The following is a 20858-nucleotide window of genomic DNA, read 5'->3' as shown; positions in this document are numbered from 1 at the left end:
CCTTCCAAACCTCCTTTTGGGTTTGGTCTACAGATTCCTTTGCTTATCTCTGCATGCCCACTTGATGATGATTAACATGCAGCCCTTAGTAATGCACTTTGTTTGGTGTGACTATCTTTCACGTTCCTGATCAAACCTGCATCTTGCAGCTTGATACTTCTTTCAAACATTATAATAGCAGTTCAACACCTTTTTTTGTATTTAAGAGGGGCATAGCCAAGGATGTCCTAAATTAAGAGTAGAAGAGAGCAGCAGCAGTGTCTGTTACTTTTTTTTTTTTTTTTTAAAGCAAAACGCCTAGAAGAGGGCAAGTTTGCTGCAGTGGGCATATTGTTCAGCTTTATTATTCCTTTCTGTTCTTAGTATAGCCGTTCATTTAAAAAATGGTTTGTTTCACTGCAGCTGGCACGTAGGCCGAGTGTTCAGGACCTTTTATCGATCCTACAGCCACTTCTGCGAGATGGGGAGCCTGTGTCCTTATGGCAGCTGATGAGTTCTTTGTCTGATCTTCTCTGTGGCTACCCAGAGGGAGGGGGTTCCAGAATAATCTCTCTCAACTGGTATGAAGACAATAATTACAAGGCCTTCCTTGGGGTTCACTCCACAAAGAAGGAATCCACTTATGTTTATGACAACACAACCAGTAAGTCCCTCCCACCCCATTGGCTGTGCTTCATGTAGTCTTCTATTATAAGATTGAGATTGATAATGCCACTGGTACGCCATTAGTTGTTACAGGAATTTCGCCTAACTTAATCCATGCAAAGGCGTAAAGCAGCTGGAATCGTTAGGGCAGGAACCTGTGTGTGTGTTTGTTAGCAATGCAAGGTTGCTGTCATTTTAAGATTTACCTATATTACCTGAAAGAGACAGGCGCTTCAGTGAGAGAGACTCCAAAATTGGCATTCTTCTTCTTTGGCGATCACTCATAGCCGAGTAAGATTGTCTTCCATAAACACGGTTTTAACAATGAGTCCGTAAGTGACTGTGGAGGCCAATTCTGGATCCACACGTCCTTCCACAGTGGGGACATTGGATTCTGGGCAGGAGTTGATCACAGTGTGGATTTGCCAAGTGTGCCTTCTTCTTAGCATGTTTCTCCTTTGCGTCCTGAGTTTGAGTGTCTTCAAAGCCCAAGACACCTTTGGTAAAGGCTGTTCTCCAACTGGAGCACTCGCAGGCCAGTGTTTCCCATAGCTGTCAAGTTTCGGATTTGAAAATAAGGGATCAGCAGCCTCACCTATCCCGGGGACAGTCACATGGCAGTGGTGGGCGGAGCCAGAAGCAAAAGTGGGCGGCACTGGTGTGAACGCACGCAGTAGGCTTACTATATTTTGGAAACGCTGCCCATGGGCTACGACGCCTGTAAGTGCGGGAAATGGCTCCCGCTTGCTTTGAGGCTGCAAGGAGGCGAGGTCTTCCCAGTCCCTGGCCAGCAGGGGGTGGGAGAGGAGCTGCTTCCTTTGAAAAAATGGGAAATTAAAGGGATATAAAAAATAAGGGATAGCAGCGGGAAACTGCTTGAAATAAGGGAGATTCCCGGGGAAAACGGGATACTTGACAGCACTGGTGTTTCCCAGTTGTCAGTGTTTATACTACATTTTTTAAGATTTGCCTTGAGACAGTCTTTAAACCTCTTTTGTTGAGCACCAGCATTACGCTTTCCAGTTTTAAGTTTGGAATAGAGTAGTTGCTTTGGAAGACGATAATCAGGCGGCCAGGGGTGGGGAACTCCAATGCGGCCCTCCCGGTCTATCTAGCCCCATTTCCCCCCAGACTTGGGTCTCCTGCTGCTTTTGGACTACAATTCCCATCATTCCTGAACACTGGTGTTGCTAGCTAGGGATGATGAGAGTTGTAGTCCAAAAACTGACCTGACTCTTAGGAATCTTCTGAGGACACAGCCACAGACTTCTCATTAGCCTAGCATCAGGCTATAATGTGTCCTTGAGCTCTCATCATGCCTCTTGCTTGTATGAATCGACAATACAGAGGTCCTCGTGGTTCGGAAGAAAGGAGGCGGGGGGGGGTGTAGAAACTCGGCTACTGTAAAATTGACCTTTCGCCTTGTTGTGAGGCCCTCAGAATGCTGACCAGAAGGGAGTGCTTCCCTAAGGTGGAAGAAGGTTCTCCACCCCTGCTACGTTAGGAAAAGGGTGGGAAACCTTTTCCAGCACACCACATTCCTTTGTGAACAGCCATCATCATCTGGAGTGGCTTTTCTGAACTGTTGGGTTCGCAGATGTTGTTGGACTACAACTCCCATCATCCATAGGCAGCAGGGACAGCAGCCAGGGATGATGGGAGTGGTATTCCAACAACATCTGGGAACCCACAGTTGATAAAGGCTGACCTGGAGGCTGCCACCATTGTCTGGATGGAACCAGTTTTGGAAAAGGCTGCTTAGTTTTGCCGCTGCTGCTGCTGCTGCTGTTCTGCTGCTGTAAAATGGTCTCAATAAACCCTGGAATTTCCGTCCTTTAGATTTCAGTCAAGTAGTATTACACTGCTCTTTTAACTAAAGGCATGGTGGCTGCATAGATGCAACCTGAACCTTTTTTGCTCTGTTTGTTGAGTTCCTAGAAACTGGTGTAGCTGCAATTTTCTGTTGGTAGGATGGAAACGCTAGCCTGCAGAATGTCGTGAACAATTAAAAACTGGGCCAGTGTTATATAACGTATCTCCTTTCCCCTCCCTCTCCTCCAACAGCTCCCTTTTGTAACACATTGATCCAGACTATGGAATCAAATCCTTTAACCAAAATAGCCTGGAGGGCTATGAAACCATTATTGATGGGGAAAATCCTCTTTGCTCCAGATTCACCTGCCGTTCGCAAGATACTGAAGAATGTAAGATATTTTCTCTTGGCTACACCTATGCACCTGCAGTGTTTATAACTTGAGCACTCTGCAAGAGAGATCCATTGAACAAGTGGCAACCAAGCTGTTGCTGCAGGCAACAATAGACCTCCCCCCCCTCAAGAAAATGTAACTTGGCCTTTGAACTCAGGACTGGGGAGGAAAGGGGGAGCCCAGCCTCTTTTTAGTTCTCTAATATTTATCATTCGGGTGGGGGAGTTTAAAAGAAATGCATGTAGCTACTATATCAGATCTTTTTCTGCTTGTTGATGCAAACCCAGGACTGCAAAAATTGGAACGAAGCAGAATTGGAATAAATAATACACAAGGCCACTTTCTGATGTATTTTACTGCACTGATATCCCATGTTTTTGGCCCACCCAGAGACCAGTAGCTGTAATTAAATAGCAAAGCACCAATCTATATCACAGTAACTGTTCAGGTTCTTAAATTTCACATGAATTTGCTATCCCTGTTCAGGCATTCTTCGAAAGTATGGGGGAATAATGTGCAGAATGTGGGTGCAGAATACATGCCTCGCCCCCACCCCCACAAAAACTTGTCCTCACCATCACCATCACCAGCACCAGCACCAGCACCAACTCTTGCAGACTGGGCAGGGTGGTCTGAAAGGGGGGGCTATTTCTGCATTCCCCTGAACGTGCTTAGACTCCTCCCTGCTGTCTGAGTTCCTGGCTGCAGAAGGGCTTCAAGTGACTTCAGCCAAACACATGAAAAAGATCTCCCTTCAGATATTTCCACTCAATATGTGAACATTCAGGTGAAGCCACTGGTGATATTAGGGTCCAGGGTGGTGCATGCAGTCTTGTTCCCACAGTACATTATTGCCACATGAACATTGCCACATTATCAAGATGCATTTGTATTCTGAAGGCTGCAGAAATATGGATTTAGTGTTCGACTGTTCAGTAATTGGTTAGGGATGCTGTAGTTCTGGGTTTCCTGGGTTTGGACTAGCTGGCCTCTAAGACTCTCCCCAAATCTTCTGTTTTTCATATGATTCTTTCTTCCTCTCCCTCCTGCAACTTCTTAACTCAGGCAAATTCCACATTTGAGGAACTTGTGCGCCTCAGACTCTTGGCTAAAGCCTGGAAGGAGGTGGGACCCCAAGTGTGGAGCTTCTTTCAAGACAGTGTGCAGATGAACATGATCCGGGTATGTGCAGGATGCCTTACTTGGTATGGGAAGGGAACTGGAATGAGCTGATGCACAGGGGAAGTCAGTAGTCAAAAGTATGGTTAAAAATGGAATATGTGAATGAGAGTGAATTAGAGAGAGGGAACCCAGCTCAGTCCGGCAATCTGTTTCCAATAGCAGCTAATCTCATACCTCTGGCAACTCACAGGAGGACATTATTAGTCCCCAGGCTTGGGTACTCTACTGGTAGTCTGATAAATAGGCAGATGTTTAGCCCACCAGCAGGATCGGCCCTACCATTAGGCAGAGTAAGGTGGTTGCTTCAGACAGCAGATGCTAGGGTGGTAGCAATCTCTCCCTATTCCTAATTGGACTCTCAAACTATCCTGCTGCCCTCAGGTACAGTGGAGGATGCTGTCTTACCTGAAGGGTCAACTGTTAGTCCAGTCAGAGTCTGTACTTCAAATGGGAGGAAGTATCTTGTCCCTCTGCCTCAGACAGCACCACGTCTTGACCTAACCCCAGCTACAAGGGCAAATATAGTGTTGCCAAAGTTGTTGAGCTTTTCTGGGGGCCAAAGTTGTTGACCACAAAAAATATATATGAAGTTTTTGAGCTATCTTTAAGGAAATTCGCCAAAATCTAAACTTCCAACATGGGTTGCCATATTTTTCCATTGGACATTTCAGTGATTTCCACCTGGACACTGTTTCTGACTGCTGTATTCTGGATATGTCCGGGAAATTCTGCATGTATGGCAGCCCATGTTGGGTATCTTTGGTTATGACCGGAGCTGTCAACTTTCCCCCTTTTTAAGGGAAATTCCTTTATTCCGAATAGGATTCCTCGCAAGAAAAGGGAAAAGTTGACAGCTATGATTATGACTGGTCTGGAGAAGGGGCTGTGCTGCCACACCCATGTGTTCTATCTACCTCAAAGCCAGTGAACTCAAGGGCAGTTAAGGATTAGCCTCTAAGTAGCTGGTTAGGGCAAAGGGGTCAGACCTAGGCGGGGTTACGGTTTGGGCTCCTCTACACCTGTGTGGATGGCTAGTGTCTGATTCTGACCTTTCCCTAGACTGAACTATCCATGTAGGCTTAGTGGCAAGTAATTCTTCCCTTGGAGTTACCAAGGTTGCAGTTTCCCAGGTGGAGTGATAGAATACAAATGCATGTACAAATATAAGATGTAAAATTAGACCTAATGTTTTTTCCCCTAGGACACTTTGCAAAACCCTACGGTGAAAGGCTTCTTAAATGAGCTGCTGGGTTCTGAAGGTTTCACTGCAGAAGATGTGATCAATTTTCTCTACAATGGGCCACCAGAGAGAAGAAGGGAAGGCATGGTGAACTTTGATTGGAGGAATGTCTTCAGTGTTGCCAACCAGGCTCTACAGATGGTCCACGAGTACCTGCAGGTAAGACTGGTATTTTTTTTCCAATATGAGGATAGAAACGTTTTCCGTTACTGTTGTTGTCTTCATGGACATGACAGTATTACAATATCAATCCTCAAACATTTTGAAAATAAGAATTCACAGAAAGCACATAGGAGACACTGACTATGTTTGGAATATCTCTTTCCTATAGTAAAACAGCAACTTTCAATCCTTCCAGCCAGGTGGATGATCTGCAGCATTTTTAGGCTGTGTGTGTGCTGTTCAGGGTCATAACTTTCACAATCTAGGGAGCTGGCATTGGGGCTGATTTGGGCAATGTATTTGCAGTTTTAATTGAAGTTTACAGTCTACAATGCAAATTCTAAAAGACAAAGAAGGAATAAGCATGCAGCCATAAGTTAAAAAAAAACCTGGAATACCAGTGCGGTGATTTTCAAACTGTGTTCTGCGAGAGACATGGGGGGATTAGAAATAAATTAATTCAGTAATTAAGGGTGTCTGGGAACCCAAGGAAAGGAGGCTGCCCACTCCCTCTTGGCATGATTCACTGCTCTGGTCTTAAAGGTAAAGGTAAAGGGACCCCTGACCATTAGGTTCAGTCGCGGACAACTCTGGGGTTGCGGTGCTCATCTCATTTTATTGGCCGAAGGAGCCGGCGTACAGCTTCCGGGTCATGTGGCCAGCATGACTAAGCCGCTTCTGGTGAACCAGAGCAGCACACGGAAACGCCGTTTACCTTCCCGCCGGAGTAGTACCTATTTATCTACTTGCACTTTGACGTGCTTTCAAACTGCTAGGTTGGCAGACCGAGCAATGGGAGCTCACCCTGTTGCAGGGATTCGAACTGCCGACCTTCTGCAAAATTACCTGACCTCAGAGGAAAATAACTATTGTGTCTGCATGAATTACCTGCCTAGGCATGCTCCTTCGAGCCAGGAGGTACATCCAACAGTGATGCACACAGAAGCATGGGGGGTGGACTCCACTGCAGTGGGAGGGATAATTCTTACGGGTGGTGCTGTGGTCTAAATCACTCAGCCTCTTGGGCTTGCCAATCACAAGGTTGGCTGTTCGAATCTCTGGGACAGGGTGAGCTCCCATTGCTTTATTCCAGCTCCTGCCAGCCTAGCAGTTCGAAAGCACACCAGTGCAAGCACATCAGGGGCGGAGGAAGGGGGTGGGTGGGAGCGTACCGTCCCCAGCAGCATCATCCCGGTAGGGTTCCATCGCGGGTGCGCCTGCGTTGGGCACCCCGCCCCCGCAGGCAGCGCGTCCCACCCCAGAACGCACACCACACCACTGCGGGTGGTGCGCCCCACCCCAGAACACGTGCCATGCCCCTTTGGACAGCACGCCACGCCCCCAGGGCATGCACCCCATCCCTTTGGGTGGTGCGCCCAGCCCCCGGGATGCGTGCCAGCCCCGCCCCCGCCTGCTCTCCGCCCCCGATGCCGGTGCATGAAGCTCCGCCACTGTAGGTACCGCTGCAGCAGGAAGGTAAAAGCTGTTTCTGTGCACTCTAGCACTAGTCATGGTGTTCCATTGTGCCATAAGTAGTTTAGTCATGCTGGCCACATGACCTGGAAAGCTGTCTGCAGACAAATGCCAGTTCCCTTGGCCTGAAGTGAGATGAGCACCACAACCCCATAGTCACCTTTGACTGGACTTAACCGTCCAGGGTTCCTTTACCTTTTACTTTTTCTTACTGTAATACACTTGAGACCAAACATTGGATATAAGCATATAATATGCCTCCAATTTTAATTCAGATGAGGACTTACTTACTTCTCACTTCTTATGTGTAAAATTGTGGTACAGTGGTACCTCGGTTTAAGAACTTAATTCATTCTGGGGGTCCGTACATAACCTGAAACCGTTCTTAACCTGAGGTACCACTTTAGCTAATGGGGCCTCCCGCTGCCGCCACACGATTTCTGTTCTCATCCTGAAGCAAAGTTCTTAACCCGAGGTACAATTTCTGGGTTAGCAGAGTCTGTAACCTGAAGCATCTGTAACCTGAAGCGTCGGTACCACTGTACTATTTTTTGTGGGGGGAGGTCTGCAGTTATTGGGCATTGATCTTGCTTGGGTTTGGGAGGAGGGAGGTCTTGCTAACGAAGCAAAAAGTATGCCACAAAGGTGAACTTTTGGCATGGAGCAGGAGAAGAGTTTAGTAGAACAATGGCTTGATTGCTTCCCCAAGGGTTTTAAAGAGAGGTCTTGGCAGGTATTAATTATGGGCCCCATATCTTTCTGACTTATGACTTTGGGCGAGGCAGACTTCGCTTGGATAATGGGGGAAAGCAACTTGATGCGAACAATTATTTTTAAGCATTTGTTGCTAGCTCTGATAGTTCCAACACACTTACGTTTTGCTTAAAAAACTGAATTTATTGGATTTCTGTGTTGCCACTCTGAATAGCTCAGGGCAGCATACAAAAAATGATCCAGAGCCTTGAAGCTTATAATAGAAAGAGATTTAGAAAACACCCTGCATGTGTCTATGTTGTTGAAGAAGGTAGAACCTAAGCTGTTTAACTAAGCAGTTTTAAATCAATCTCTGTTTGGTCATTCATTTATATGCATTTCAAAACTGAGCATGCAATGGTATCCTGCTAGGGTCCAGAGCCTACTGACCGTCTAACTTGATGGCTTCTCCTTACCAAAATTATAAATGCTAAGTGCTATAAAAACACCAAGTATTTTTGTGGCTGTTTTAGTTAACTTCTAGTTAAAACTGAAAAATATATAGGGAAGGGTTCATCCATAGGTTTCCTTTATGTCCAGTAAAGAAAAACCTGTAGTGTAGTAGTGTTGTACAATCAGGGGCGTCGTAGGGTGGGGGCGGTGGGGGCGGGCCGCCCCTCGTGCCGCCCCTAGGCGGGTGTGTGCGGTGCTGCTGCTCCCGGGGTGACAGAGGGAGCGGCGGCGCGTGGGGTGACAAGCGGCGGCCCCTCCCATCACTCCCACGCGCCGCCGCTCTCTCCGTCACCCCGGGAGCAGCAGCGCTGCACGAACGAGGCTCCGGAAGTGGCGGCCCGGCATCCCCGGGGGCGGGGCGTCGCCGCGTGTGCGTGCGTCATGACGCACACGCAGCGATGCCCCGCCCCCGGGGATGCCGGGCCGCCGCTTCCGGAGCCTCGGTGGGCTGCAAAGAGCCCTGAAGCCGCAGCCTGGCACCCCTTTGCGCTATGGCAGTGGCTTCGGGGCTCTTTGCAGCCCACCGAGGCTCCGGAAGCGGCGGCCCGGCATACCCGGGGGCGGGGCGTCGCCGTGCGTGCGTGCGTCATGACGCACACGCAGCGATGCCCCGCCCCCGGGGATGCCGGGCCGCCGCTTCCGGAGCCTCGGTGGGCTGCAAAGAGCCCCGAAGCCGCAGCCTGGCACCCCTTTGCGCTACGGCAGCGGCTTCGGGGCTCTTTGCAGCCCGCCGAGGCCCCCAAGCCCCCGCCCGGCATACCCCGGGGGCGGGGCGTCGCCACGCGTCATGACGCACACGCAGCGATGCCCCGCCCCCGGGGATGCCGGGCCGTCGCCGCGCGTGCGTGCGTCATGACGTCATGACGCACGCACGCGCTGCGGTGCCCCGCCCCCCAGGGGTGCCTCTTGGCTTCCCGCCCCGGGCAGCCAAGGGGCTAGGAACGCCCCTGTGTACAATTTTATTTGTGAAGAAGGATGCTTTTGTGAAATAATAAGTTGCCTACAATTACTTCATGTTGTTGCTGCTGTTATCCTTGAACTAAACCAACAATACTGTATGCTCAAGGGGATTTTGAGCTTCTGTTTTTTTACACAGCAGCCTCTCCATACAATGAGGCAAGCTATTTTTTGAATCTGAGAAAACTTAAAAAACAAAACAAAAAACCAGCCTGTGGCATAGTAAGGGTTGTTGTTGTTGTTGTTTAAAGTCAAAAATCTAAAAGGACCCTAAGGAGCTCAACAGGGAGCTGTTAACCCATCAAGCATCCAGAGGAGGAGAGGAGACTATAAGGCATATATCTTCACTGCCAACTACTCTGCTTCTTGGTGATGTGCTGCAGTATTGTTTACAGTGAAGTCTTCTCCATCCTTCTTAGTAGAACCCTCTACTTGAAGAGACCTCTGGTGGCATAACTTTCTGGAGAGTCTGGGCTCCCATTGAATCTATTGCTGCCTTTCCTCTTGAAGTGCAGGTGACAAAGGTTGAGCATTTAGGGTCAGGCCAGGCCTTGGCCTGTGCTCAGATGGGTTATCATTGGGGCTCAGGTGAGACATCCGTGAGCCAAAGCACTTTGGTCAGCCTTAGGACTTTTAATGGGTCCTTCCATGTCGTCATGAGGTCCTGTGCCTCTTCCTCAAAGGAGGCCTTCTGATTGTGCAGGATTCTGACAACTGTCACTTGGTCAGTCTTCTCCACTATGGTGAGGCGTATTTCTGTTTATATTATAGTTATTACTTTCCTGATTTGCATCAATACAGATGAATTTTGGGCAAAGTTTTTGGTCATCTTTTTGTTATCAGTGTCCACTTTTCAGTGATAGAACTGTACAATGTTCCTTTTTACATACGAGCATAATTATAATACAGGGGTTTAAATACAACGCTTTTTGTTGATCATCCACCAAAAAAGCCATATAGCCTTGACATATCCTTTAAGTAAGGCGTATTTTGGAACATCATCAGTTTAGTTAAAGCAGGATCCTTTCTATTCAGAGGTGCTTCCCCCACCCTCCCCCACAATTTAAAACAACATAAGAAAAGTTTCTTTAGATGACAAGGCCAAACAAAGGAGACTTTACATTTCAGAGAAGTCTGCCTGTTAAATCACAAGTTGTCTGCAAGCACTTTGATGTACAGTAATTGTTGGTTGTTGGCTTGCCGAAAAGACCATCTAGATAGAAGATAAGATCAAACAAGTTGGCTTTGTGTGGCATTCTATGAGGTGAGGTAATTAAACACATTTCTCCCTAGTCCCATTTAGGAACTGAATGCTGTCTACTTACTTGCCAAGATGAGACAATGATAATAACTCGCTGGTTTCGGAGTTAGGAAGCTCAATAAAAATACAAATATATGGTTATGTGTTGTTGTTTTTAATTACTTGCCATGTCACGTTTGCAGTTTCCAATTGATTTTTGTGTAACAATGCACAGGAGTGTGGTCAAATGTCAAATATATCAGCAGATATAAAGATACTGTTGCAGGAATATATTTAAAGCACACACACCCCATGAATCCTGGGAACTGTACAGGCAAAGACCAATTAATGTGTCTCTGAATGATGTGTGCTTGTGCATGCACGCATGACACTGAACCTGGAAGTGACAGAAAACATCACTAAACACGCCCCTTAAACGGTGGTATGGGGCAGGGCACATGTGTGCTCTGCCAACATGCGTTGCATCTGGGAATGGAACCTCCGGGCGTAATGGTTGTTGACTGTAGTAGAAGGGTGTTTGGAATTATAGCTCTGTTGGGGTGGGGGACTACAGTTCCCAGGATTCTCTTTGCAGGGGAAATGTCTTTTATGTATATCCCATGTACACATAGTGTCTTCTGCAGGGATGGACTATATAGGAAGTGTGGAATGGGACCCCTTCATCACCCCAACACTTTTAAATAGACTCTGTTGGTCATTATATAATAATAAAAGTTTGTGACAATTTTCCAGTCCAATAACTGTGTCTACCTCTTGATTGTTGCCATGGTTCCATTCTGATTCCATCATTTCTATGTATTCATTGCAAAAGACACATTTTCAGATGCATCCTCAGCCCTCCTGCTCATTCCTACTGTACGTATATGTTAAGAATGCCTCCCGTTTTCACCCACAGCCGGCATGATTTCAACCCCTATACTTTTCCAAGCATGCAGAGTAAAGTGGAGGCTGAGTGAAGTGTTTACCCATAGAGAATTGTGTCTTGGTGCCTCCTCAGTGCGGTGTGTTCTTTCTGCTGGATGTGCTGATGAGACACTTTCCTTTTGTCTCTACCTGGTGATTTTGTTTGCTCTCCCAGTCTTATTTTCTAGGTGGTGGGCTCACATTATCTTTTCCCTCTGTTTGCTGAGATGAAGGTTTCGCTTTGGTGTTCTTCCTGGCTAGACATTTCTTTAATGACCAGGCTCCCAACTCTCACCCTACAATTACTCCATTCAGGCTGCAATCCTACACCCTTTGTAATTCACATTGAACTTGGGGGGAGGAGGGGGGATGACTCTCTTCTGAATAAACGCATGTAGGATTGCATTGTCAGTCTCCACACATTACAGGATGGTAGTAGGTCTACAAATGTTAGATGTGGAATATTCTTAAGGTGGCCTTTTTGGTCTTTTCTTGTATCTTTTAATCACCAGTTTTACATATCACTTTAGCATGAGAATAGGCATAGAAGTCTTAAGGCGCGTCTACATTAAAAATTTAAATTGGTTTCAAGTCTCATGCATTTCCCAACCAAGAAACTAACAGCAATCCAACTTCAAACTGTCTTCAATGTGTTGTGTCGATGTTGTTTTAGAGCAGAGATAACCAATATGGTGACTTCGAGATATTGGTTTTATTCAATTATGTATTAGTCACTTTTCAGGACCCAAACCCACAGAAAAATAAAAACAATAAACCATCAGGCAGAATACAAATCCCATGGTCAGGGGTGATGGGGAGTCCAGCAACATCTAGAGAGCACCATGTTGGCTATCCCTGCCTTGGAGTAAGAAGCAAAAAAGTTATAGTGAACCCATTTGTGTTTATGTAATGCATATGTCCTTCTGTCCTACTTCAATGTGTCTTCCACCATTTTTACTCTCTACAGTGCTTGGCTCTTGATAAATTTGAAGGCCACGTGGATGAAACCCATGTGACTCACCGTGCTCTTTCTCTTCTGGAGGAGAATAAATTCTGGGCTGCTCTCATCTTTCCTGATCTGGACCCAAAAACCATACTGCTGCCGCCTCATGTCAAATTCAAGATTCGCATGGATATAGATTCAGTGGAGAAAACGAACAAAATCAAAGACAGGTGATGGCAGTCTCGCATCTCACAATGTGTTGAAGGCCTGGCCCAAGCTTTGCCTAGGCCAGGCACGTCCAACAAGTACATCATGAGCTACCAGTAGATCAATGGACATCTGTGGTAGATCACTGGCTCCCCCCAAAGAAACTCAACAACTTTGGCTCCCCTAAAACATTTTTGCCTTGCACCCCAAAGAAACGGGCCTTCCTCCTTCCTAAAAAAAAGCTCAACAACTTCGACCCAAAAAACAGGGCTTTCCTTCCTTTAAAAAAGCCAGTTTTTAACTCTGTGTGTAGATCACAGTCTCTTGGGAATTGGCCACCCCTGGCCTAGGCTATGGCTCTAGGCCCAGGTTGGCTGGAGTCAGAATATAAATCAGAGCAGCCAAGACATTTCAGTGATTAAGACGGAATATCCTGGTGGTGAAAATATTATAATAAAAAGCTAGATAAATGATACTTTGCTACTCTTTGGGGGTTTGCCACCCCAAATTCTGCCTAATGGTAATCCCTAAATCAGAGGGTGTTATGAAGCAGATGAGCAGATGCTTGATAATATACAGCCATCCTTTATATGATGGTACAGTGTGGAATGCACATCCAGAATTGAAGTGTAGGCTGGTAACAGAACAGAAGCCTTGAAGGACTGATTTATTCAGTGTAACATACCGGTAATTTATGGGAACATAAAAAGCAAAGATAGCTGTGTTAGTTCATAGGAAGAGCTCGGAAAAACAAGATATTGGGAAATAACTTTAATAGTGAGCAAGCTTTCTCCAGAATTCTTTGTCAGGTTGGATGCTGTACAAAGCTGGGGGGAGGAGATAGGAGAAGAAAGCACAAAGAGTACATTAAAAATTGACTGGGTATTGTAGCCATAAGGTTTGCATTTAGGCTCAGTCTCAAAATGGAGGCTGCAGACTGGCTGAATTAATCTCTGCTTGGTGTTGCGGGTTTCAGGTTACACTTAAGATTCTGAGACAAAGAAGCAACGGCTGAAACCCAATTTTGAAAGTATAAAGCACCAACAGTAACCCAGATCTGTCTCCAGCCTTAAGCTAAACACACAAGTTCCTAGCTGGGCGGGGATCTGTAGTTGTCATCAAGGTAGAGCTGCTACTTTTTCAACCGTGAATAGTGTATGTCCGAGGCTCTGGCAATTGTAATGTTAACCCAAGTCAGGTTTCCACCACCCTCAGCTCTCTAGGTTGGAGTATAATAATGTTCCTATGTCTTCACAGGTACTGGGATCCTGGCCCAAGAGCTGACCCAGTGGATGATCTGCGTTACATCTGGGGAGGGTTTGCGTATCTGCAAGACATGGTTGAGCATGGAATCATCAAGACGCAGACTGGAGTTGAAGTGCCTTCTGGGATCTACCTGCAACAAATGCCCTATCCATGCTTTGTAGATGATGTGTGAGTAAGAGCAGCCACAGTGATCTGTTTCTGATAACTAATTGGGTGGCTGGCTGGGTGGCAGATTGGATTTTACAGGGGGCTTGGCTGCTTTTTGCCTTTGATCTTGCTGAAAAGCTGGAGAAATCCAGGATGAAGGTATTAGGCAAATCTCCTCCCCACCCCCAAGGAGTCCGGGATGTGCTGCTGCCCTGGTTAAGTCTGAGATAAGGAGGCTGAAACAAAACAACAAAAAAACCAACCAAAGCACTGGAGCGTTTTAAAACTTAAAAATAGAGAACAGCAAGGAGAACATCCATTGGGAAAACAACAATCCATGGATTCATTAGCAGGAAAGTACAGGAGAAGTTAAAGTTTATAGCTGTCTGAACCTTACCATAAAACAAAAGGAGAGGGGAAACAGCTATTTTTTTTTTTAACTTCTCTGGTTTTTAACAAGAACTTGAAGAAAGGTTTGGTAAAACGGTACAGTGTTCCAAAACAATTAGTGGCTTTCTCTATCTCTGGAAAACATTTTACACTGACTGAGCAGGATTTTGTTCTCTTTCTCTCTTATGCAGCCACAGATATTGTGGGCAGTTGTGCCCCAGAAATGCCCCTGCAAATCAGGCAGCCAGAGACTCTTGTAGCTGTGGAGCTGCCACTGGGGATTCCAGTACGGTGAAGCCGACAGTGTATCTGACTAGAATCAGGGGGACCCATGTTAGGAACACCAGAAGAGCCAGCTAGATCAGGTCGATGGCCCACCTGGTCTGTCGTCCTGCTCCCACGATGGCCAGCCAGATGCCTGCGGGAAGCCCAAAAGCAGGACCCAAGTGTACCCTCCCCACTTGTGATTCCCAGCAACTGGCACTCAGAGCCACACTATCAGAAGCCTCACCTTCCATGAGTTTGTCTAATGCTCTTTTAAGGCCTCCCAAGTTTGATGCTATCACTGTTCCTTATGGGACTGAATTGCAGCATTTATGTGGGCTGCGTGAAGAAGTACTTTCTTTTGTCTGTCCCAAATATTCCAACATTCAGCTTCACACGATCTTCCCCGAGTTCTAGTGTCCATATCACGTTCAAACACCTGATCAACTATTAAGCTCACAGCCTTTTCCTTTCAGACTTGCATACCCCACAGGCCTGTTTTGAAGTTTTGTATGTGAGTGGGGAGTGATAATGTGCCATCCTGAGCTCCTTTGTAAAAATAAAAAAATGTAATAAATGATAAACGAAATTTGAATAACTTAACAGCACCCTGCCCCTGTAACAAAAAGTCTATGAGCAGATGAACATGAAGATAATCACGTCGCAGTAAAAGTACAATGCAAATAACAAATCAAGCACAAGAATAAAATCAAAACAGGCAATTCAAAATAGGAAGCAAAGAAATAAAACCCCATGCCAGAAAGATATGAGTAAGCACCAGGCAGGCCTCTTTAGGCAGGGCATTCCACAATGGGTGGGTCTGCAGTTGGGGCTTGTCAACCTGGGAAGGTAGCCTATTGAGGAGAAGGAAAACTGATCCTAAACCTCTGCTGCCTTGCGACATATCTTTGGGAGAAGAAAAGGCTAAGGAGTAAACCCTACACAAATTTGGAGTGGAGTCCCTAAGATGGTTGGATGGCGGAAGCTGGTACCAAATGTATTGCTCTGCTTTCCTTCGGATCGCATCAGTGAGGCCAAGAGGGGGATCTTGTTGTCTGGGCAGTCCAGACCCTCCATGCACACTGACCAGGCTTGTGCCCTGGGAAGGTCACTTTGCTGCAGTTAACGCAGCGGTTTGACTTCACCCTTAGAGGCACACTCCATTGACAGACAGATGCCAACAAAAACAAAGAGGACTGCCACTAAAAAGGCCTTTTCTCTCTTAGCCACCCACGGTCCCTCGCTAGGCGGGGACACTTGGAGAAGGGCCTCAGATGAGGGCTTGTGTAGGGACATGTGGGAAGAGGTCATTCCTCAGATACCAAAGCCTCCAAACAATGAAGAGCTTTAAATGTCACACCTCTGAAAGATCAGCATTGTGAATAGTTCTGCAGCTACAGTATCTGAGCATCTTCCTTTGCAGGGTTTTGTGGAGGCTCAGCTGCCTGTGCTGCTACGCGCAGGAATGGGGTAGCGGGGTGGTAGGGTCATAGTCATGCATACAGCATTGGAGTTTTGTGTATCGCCCCCTAACAAAAACCTAACAATATCAAATTCTTCAGCCTCTTACTTCAACTTCAGCTATCCATTAAGTTCAGCGTTCCTGAGGTTAGAAGCTGAATGAACTTTCTTTTTCAGATTACAGAGGGTAAGAGACCAGTCCCAGGGTCTAGCTTTTTCTAAAGGTTTTGCATTCCTTTGATTTATCATCAATCATCATTAACCCCCAGGTCTCTTCTTTACATACAGGGAAGGGCTCTTAATGCCGTTTTTAAACTGGTTTCACAATGGGGAAATGCTCATGTAAAACGAGAGCTAGATTAATAGCGTAGGCCCAACACATAATGAGACGAGATCCCACTTATGTCGTCTTTTATAATTCCGCTTTCAAAGTTGCTTCAAGGCTGTCTCTTCTTCTAAATCATACTATGCTGGGTATGTGCTGCCACAGCTGCTTGTCTGTGAATGAAGTGCCTGCCTCTGATGAAAGATAGCCCTCTGGTGGTTAGACCCAATAGCATAATTTTTGAATGTAAACGCTATTCTTTTAGATTCATGCATTTAAAAAAAAATCAAAACAATTAATTAAATTAAATTAAATTAAGCATTGACAATACTGCACTGAGCATACAACCTTCCATCAGGTAAGATATATATTTAATATGTGGCATTTTTCCTACCTAGAAGGCACCTCAGTTTGGGGAAAATACCACATAGGCTCATTTTACAGCATCACGTGTGAAAAATCACTCTCGTGTATCTGTTGTTATGATGGATTATGGAAATACAGTCTCGCATGGCTCCCTCCCCAGTGAATATACTGTCTGCATGTAGGGGAAAAGTGGCACTTCCTTAGGTTGCAGTCCTAACTTGGGAGTTGAACTCAGTGGGAGTTACTTATGAGTAGACATGTGTAGGATTGCATTGTCAGGATAGCAATGAGTCGAAGCTAACTAAATTCTACTCAGAGTAGACCCATTGAAATTAATGGACCTAAGTTAGTCATATTTATTGGTTTCAATGGGTTTACTCAGAGTATACTAATGCTGAGTACAACTCAGTGTGCACTATATAGCAGCATCTCCCTGCAAATATAACAATATTTCTTACTTTCCTTGTAAGGTTGAAGTATGTGAAAGTAAAGTCACATGTATTGTTCTACTCGGGTGTCATTTGTAGGCCTATGTTGTTTATATACTTATCATATTGATATCCCATCTTTTATCCCAGGAACTCATGACACACCCTCATTGTCTCTCTCTCTAGAAAGTCAGTGAATTGCACAAGATGGGCTTCATGGCTAAATGAGAATTTGAACCCAGCTCTCCCCATTCCTTGCCCAACACACTAGCTGCAACATGCTGGCTCTTTGACAAGATATTGGTAGGGGGACAAGGGAAATACACAGTGGCTTGGCACTTTGAAAATGAAGTTTGGCAGGGAAGCCCAGAATCCTCGAGGACAGCATTTTGTGGTCTTTAGTTTCTATTTATGTTTCCTTTTTAAACTGTCTAGGAGGCACCAGCTTGCAAAAAAATATCCCTTCTCTGCCACAAATAGCATGGCCTCGATTAATTCTCAAAAACACCCCTTTTCTCCATTTGTCCAGTAGCGACCTCACTTAGCAGCCAAGGTGAGAAATATTGTGCCTCTGCATTCCTTTGTTTCTGACTTGATCCGTCTTGCCATGATCTTATCTTTGGCTCCAGATGCCACCCCCTCTCCTAGCAGCACAGACAAAATAGACACAGATAATCCCATAAACATATGATGCAGGTTTAGTCCCCCCTTCTTTAATTGCTACATCTCCATGTGCTGACTTGATCGTATCCTCAAGGAGGAGGCATGGCTGTGCAAAAGGGCAGGATCTGCCTCTAGATCAGGTATTTGAGAAGGGTAATTGATCGCAGGGCTTTGGCGCAGTCAGTGTGGGTTCAGCCACAGCACAAGATTGCTACCTGTGCATGGCAGGGAAAGAATATTCCAGGAGAAGTTGATATACCTGTGAACAATTTAGACCTCCCATTTTTAATTTGATTTGTTCCATTGAATTGAGATTGCCATTAACACAGAGCTCACACAATCAGAAGGTGTTTTCTGTTCCCATAATGAAAAACCTTAGGCAAAGATAAATCAGCCACCAAGTGGAAATAGCAGCAAGCAGACTAGGGAAAGGCACTGTTGCCAGCTCTACCAAATCTTAAATATATTTGGGGTTTATATGGCACATGAATTGTCTGCAATAACAGAGGAAGGCGGTTTTCAAAAAAGCAGAACCCATAAATCCTTATGGGGCAACATTTCCTGTTCAAGTGAAATCCTTTTTTTGTTTAAATTCACTTTCCTAATAATGAAACTGCGCTGTCTTAGGGATGCTGTGATGCTGTGCACTCACAACCAATTTTATGCCAACTTAACTTTCACGACTTCCCCTGAAGAAAACTGGAAAGCATAGTCTGAGGGTGCTCTGAATTCTCACAGAAAACATCAGGGGTTTCCTTAGAGAGAAGGAACGGCTGTTAGACCATTTTCAATCCGTGCATCCCTTTCACACTGCCTCTTGGAGACAGTATGATTTTAACCTTCGTTTTATTTCTTTCCTGGGCAGCTTCATGGTTACTCTGAACCGTGCCTTTCCCATCTTCATGGTGCTTGCTTGGATCTACTCTGTCTCCATGATGGTAAAGAGTATTGTGCTGGAAAAAGAAATGAGGCTGAAAGAGGCCATGAAGAACAGGGGGGTCACTAACGGGGCTGTCTGGTTCACCTGGTTCCTAGACAGCTTCATCATGATGGCTGTGAGCACGTTTCTCCTGACGACTCTCATTACGGTAAGAGCATCACCTCCAGGCGAGGAGCTTTTTTCTTTTTCAAGGCCCAGACGTGCCATTTTGCACTCGTGCTGCTGGTACTACCAAGGAATAATGGGAGCTATACGAAAAAGAGACAGGCAGGCAGGCAGGCAGACCGACAGACAGACTTATGCTGGAAGGATCAGCCTCGCCAGCACGTAGCAGCAGGCACATTCCTTTAGGTAGCCCCCAAAGGCAGCATCAGCACTTGACAGAGATAGATATGTTTACTCCTGAGAGACTCACAAGACTGTCTTCATGACAGTGCCTCAGGTTGGATTAGGTTTGACAGGTCACGTTCTAAACATTGCTGCTCACTTCAAGGAGGCCTCAAAAAGCAGGAATTGCTCCCTCCCTCCCTCCCTCTCTCTCTCTCTCACACACACACACACTCTTTTAAAACCTTACTTTGAGGCATCCACCCTCTAACTCATTTGTCCCAACCACCAGCTGTTTGCTTGGTTCAAAAAAAATAGGTTGCTTCTGGGAGGGGGCACACAGAGTCATACCACTCAAGTGTGTCCCTCGGCATTTGCTTTGATCTTTTCAATAAGCTTCTCCACATTCCTCTATTTGGTCTGCAGAGTCTTACATAGGAAGCTGCCAGGTCAGACCACTGATGCATCTACCTCAATGTCATCTATAGTGACCGGCGGTGGTTTCAGAAGGCAGTTTTGCTGAGGAAAATTAACCACACACCCCCACACACACATTTTGGATAACCTCCAAAGCTGTGCCAAACTTTTGCAGTTGTTTTGCCAGACCTATTTAGAGGGAGCTGTGGATTTAACTTTGGGGGACCTGTTGCATGCTCTGCCACTGAGCTGCACCCCATCCCTTTAACCTCTCTCTTTCCTTCTTTCTGGCTTACTAACGTCTGCCAGACATGGTAACTGGGCATTGCTTTGCAAAATGTAGAATGGCCCTCTTAGTGACTGCAAATATGTGCAACGCAGAGGGTGCCATAAAAGGCCAGAATCCATCTTTCAGCTTAATAGCTCACACAAAATTATCCAGACTGTTGATTCTCTCAGGAAATAATAATATTGATCTGCCTTGTAGAGTTGCACAACGAGAAAAAAAAATTAATTCTCCAAAAGCTTTATATAAATGCTGAATGTTATCTAATGAGCATTCTAGGATAGTTCCCAATGGATTCTCCCTTGCTCAAAACACTCATGGACATCCGGTGAAGTGGAATCTTGGAAGATTCAGGACAGAAAAAAGGACAGCCCATAATTAAACTATGGAACTCACTCCCACAGGAGGCAGTGTTGGCCACCAACTTGGGTGGCTTTAAAAGAGGATTAGACAAATTCACGGAGGATAAAGTTATCAATGGTTACAAGCCATGATAGCTGCATTCCGCCTTCATGCTTGGAGGCAGTACACAAGAAAGGAGAGTGCTGTTGTGCTCAGGTTCTGTTTGTGGGTTTCCCACAGGCATCAGGTTGGCCACGGTGAGGACAGGATACTGGACTAGATGGGCCACTGCCTGATCCAGCAGAGCTATTCTTAAGTTCATTAGAAGATCGAACTCCTGCTTTTAAGTCATGGGTCATCTTGGCAGCTGGTGGGTGGAGTGCACCTTTCATGCCTCTGAGTAAATAGTGCCTGGGAAATTTCTCCTGACAAAGGCGAAGCCAAAAATGCAGTGGGAACTATTCTGTCATATTGGAAACTGCTTAACAGCATGAACAACATGCCTCTGTATACCCATTGGCTTGGCTTTTTTGTTCTGTTTCTTCTTGTTGGGTGTGGCGCTCTTGTTTTTTCCTGGTGACCGTAAGGATTTCTTTCTTTCTTTATTTAATGTTCTGCTTCCTCTTGCTGTTTGTTTATTATAAGGGTTCTATGTTATTTTGATTGCTTTGTGATCTGCTGCGTTCTAAAACAAAAGACAAAGCCTTCCTGATAAAGATGACCCTGGATGCCAGAATCTTAGCGCTTACTAAAGAACAAATATTTGTAAACAACTACTGCTAAAAGCACAGTTGACTTTTATGAGAAAAGCCTGCCCCTGTTCAATTATTCCTCTGCCAGGCCTACCTGA

General features: G+C 45.8%; 1 protein-coding gene across 1 annotated transcript in view; it reads left to right on the top strand.

The window, feature by feature from the left end:
* ABCA4 (ATP binding cassette subfamily A member 4) overlaps positions 1 to 20858 on the top strand; it is a 92903-nt gene that overhangs the window by 28991 nt on the left and 43054 nt on the right. The window contains exons 9-15 of the mRNA XM_033151097.1: positions 403 to 643; positions 2710 to 2849; positions 3918 to 4034; positions 5236 to 5433; positions 12204 to 12409; positions 13644 to 13820; positions 18562 to 18784. Of these exons, the coding sequence (XP_033006988.1) occupies positions 403 to 643; positions 2710 to 2849; positions 3918 to 4034; positions 5236 to 5433; positions 12204 to 12409; positions 13644 to 13820; positions 18562 to 18784 (1302 nt within the window). The remainder of the gene's footprint in view (positions 1 to 402; positions 644 to 2709; positions 2850 to 3917; positions 4035 to 5235; positions 5434 to 12203; positions 12410 to 13643; positions 13821 to 18561; positions 18785 to 20858) is intronic.

Source organism: Lacerta agilis, chromosome 6 (genome assembly GCF_009819535.1).
Source record: "Lacerta agilis isolate rLacAgi1 chromosome 6, rLacAgi1.pri, whole genome shotgun sequence".
In the NCBI taxonomy this organism is placed as follows: Eukaryota; Metazoa; Chordata; class Lepidosauria; order Squamata; family Lacertidae; genus Lacerta; species Lacerta agilis.
The sequence above is the reverse complement of the archived record's forward strand: the minus strand, read 5'-3'. Positions and strand labels throughout refer to the sequence as shown.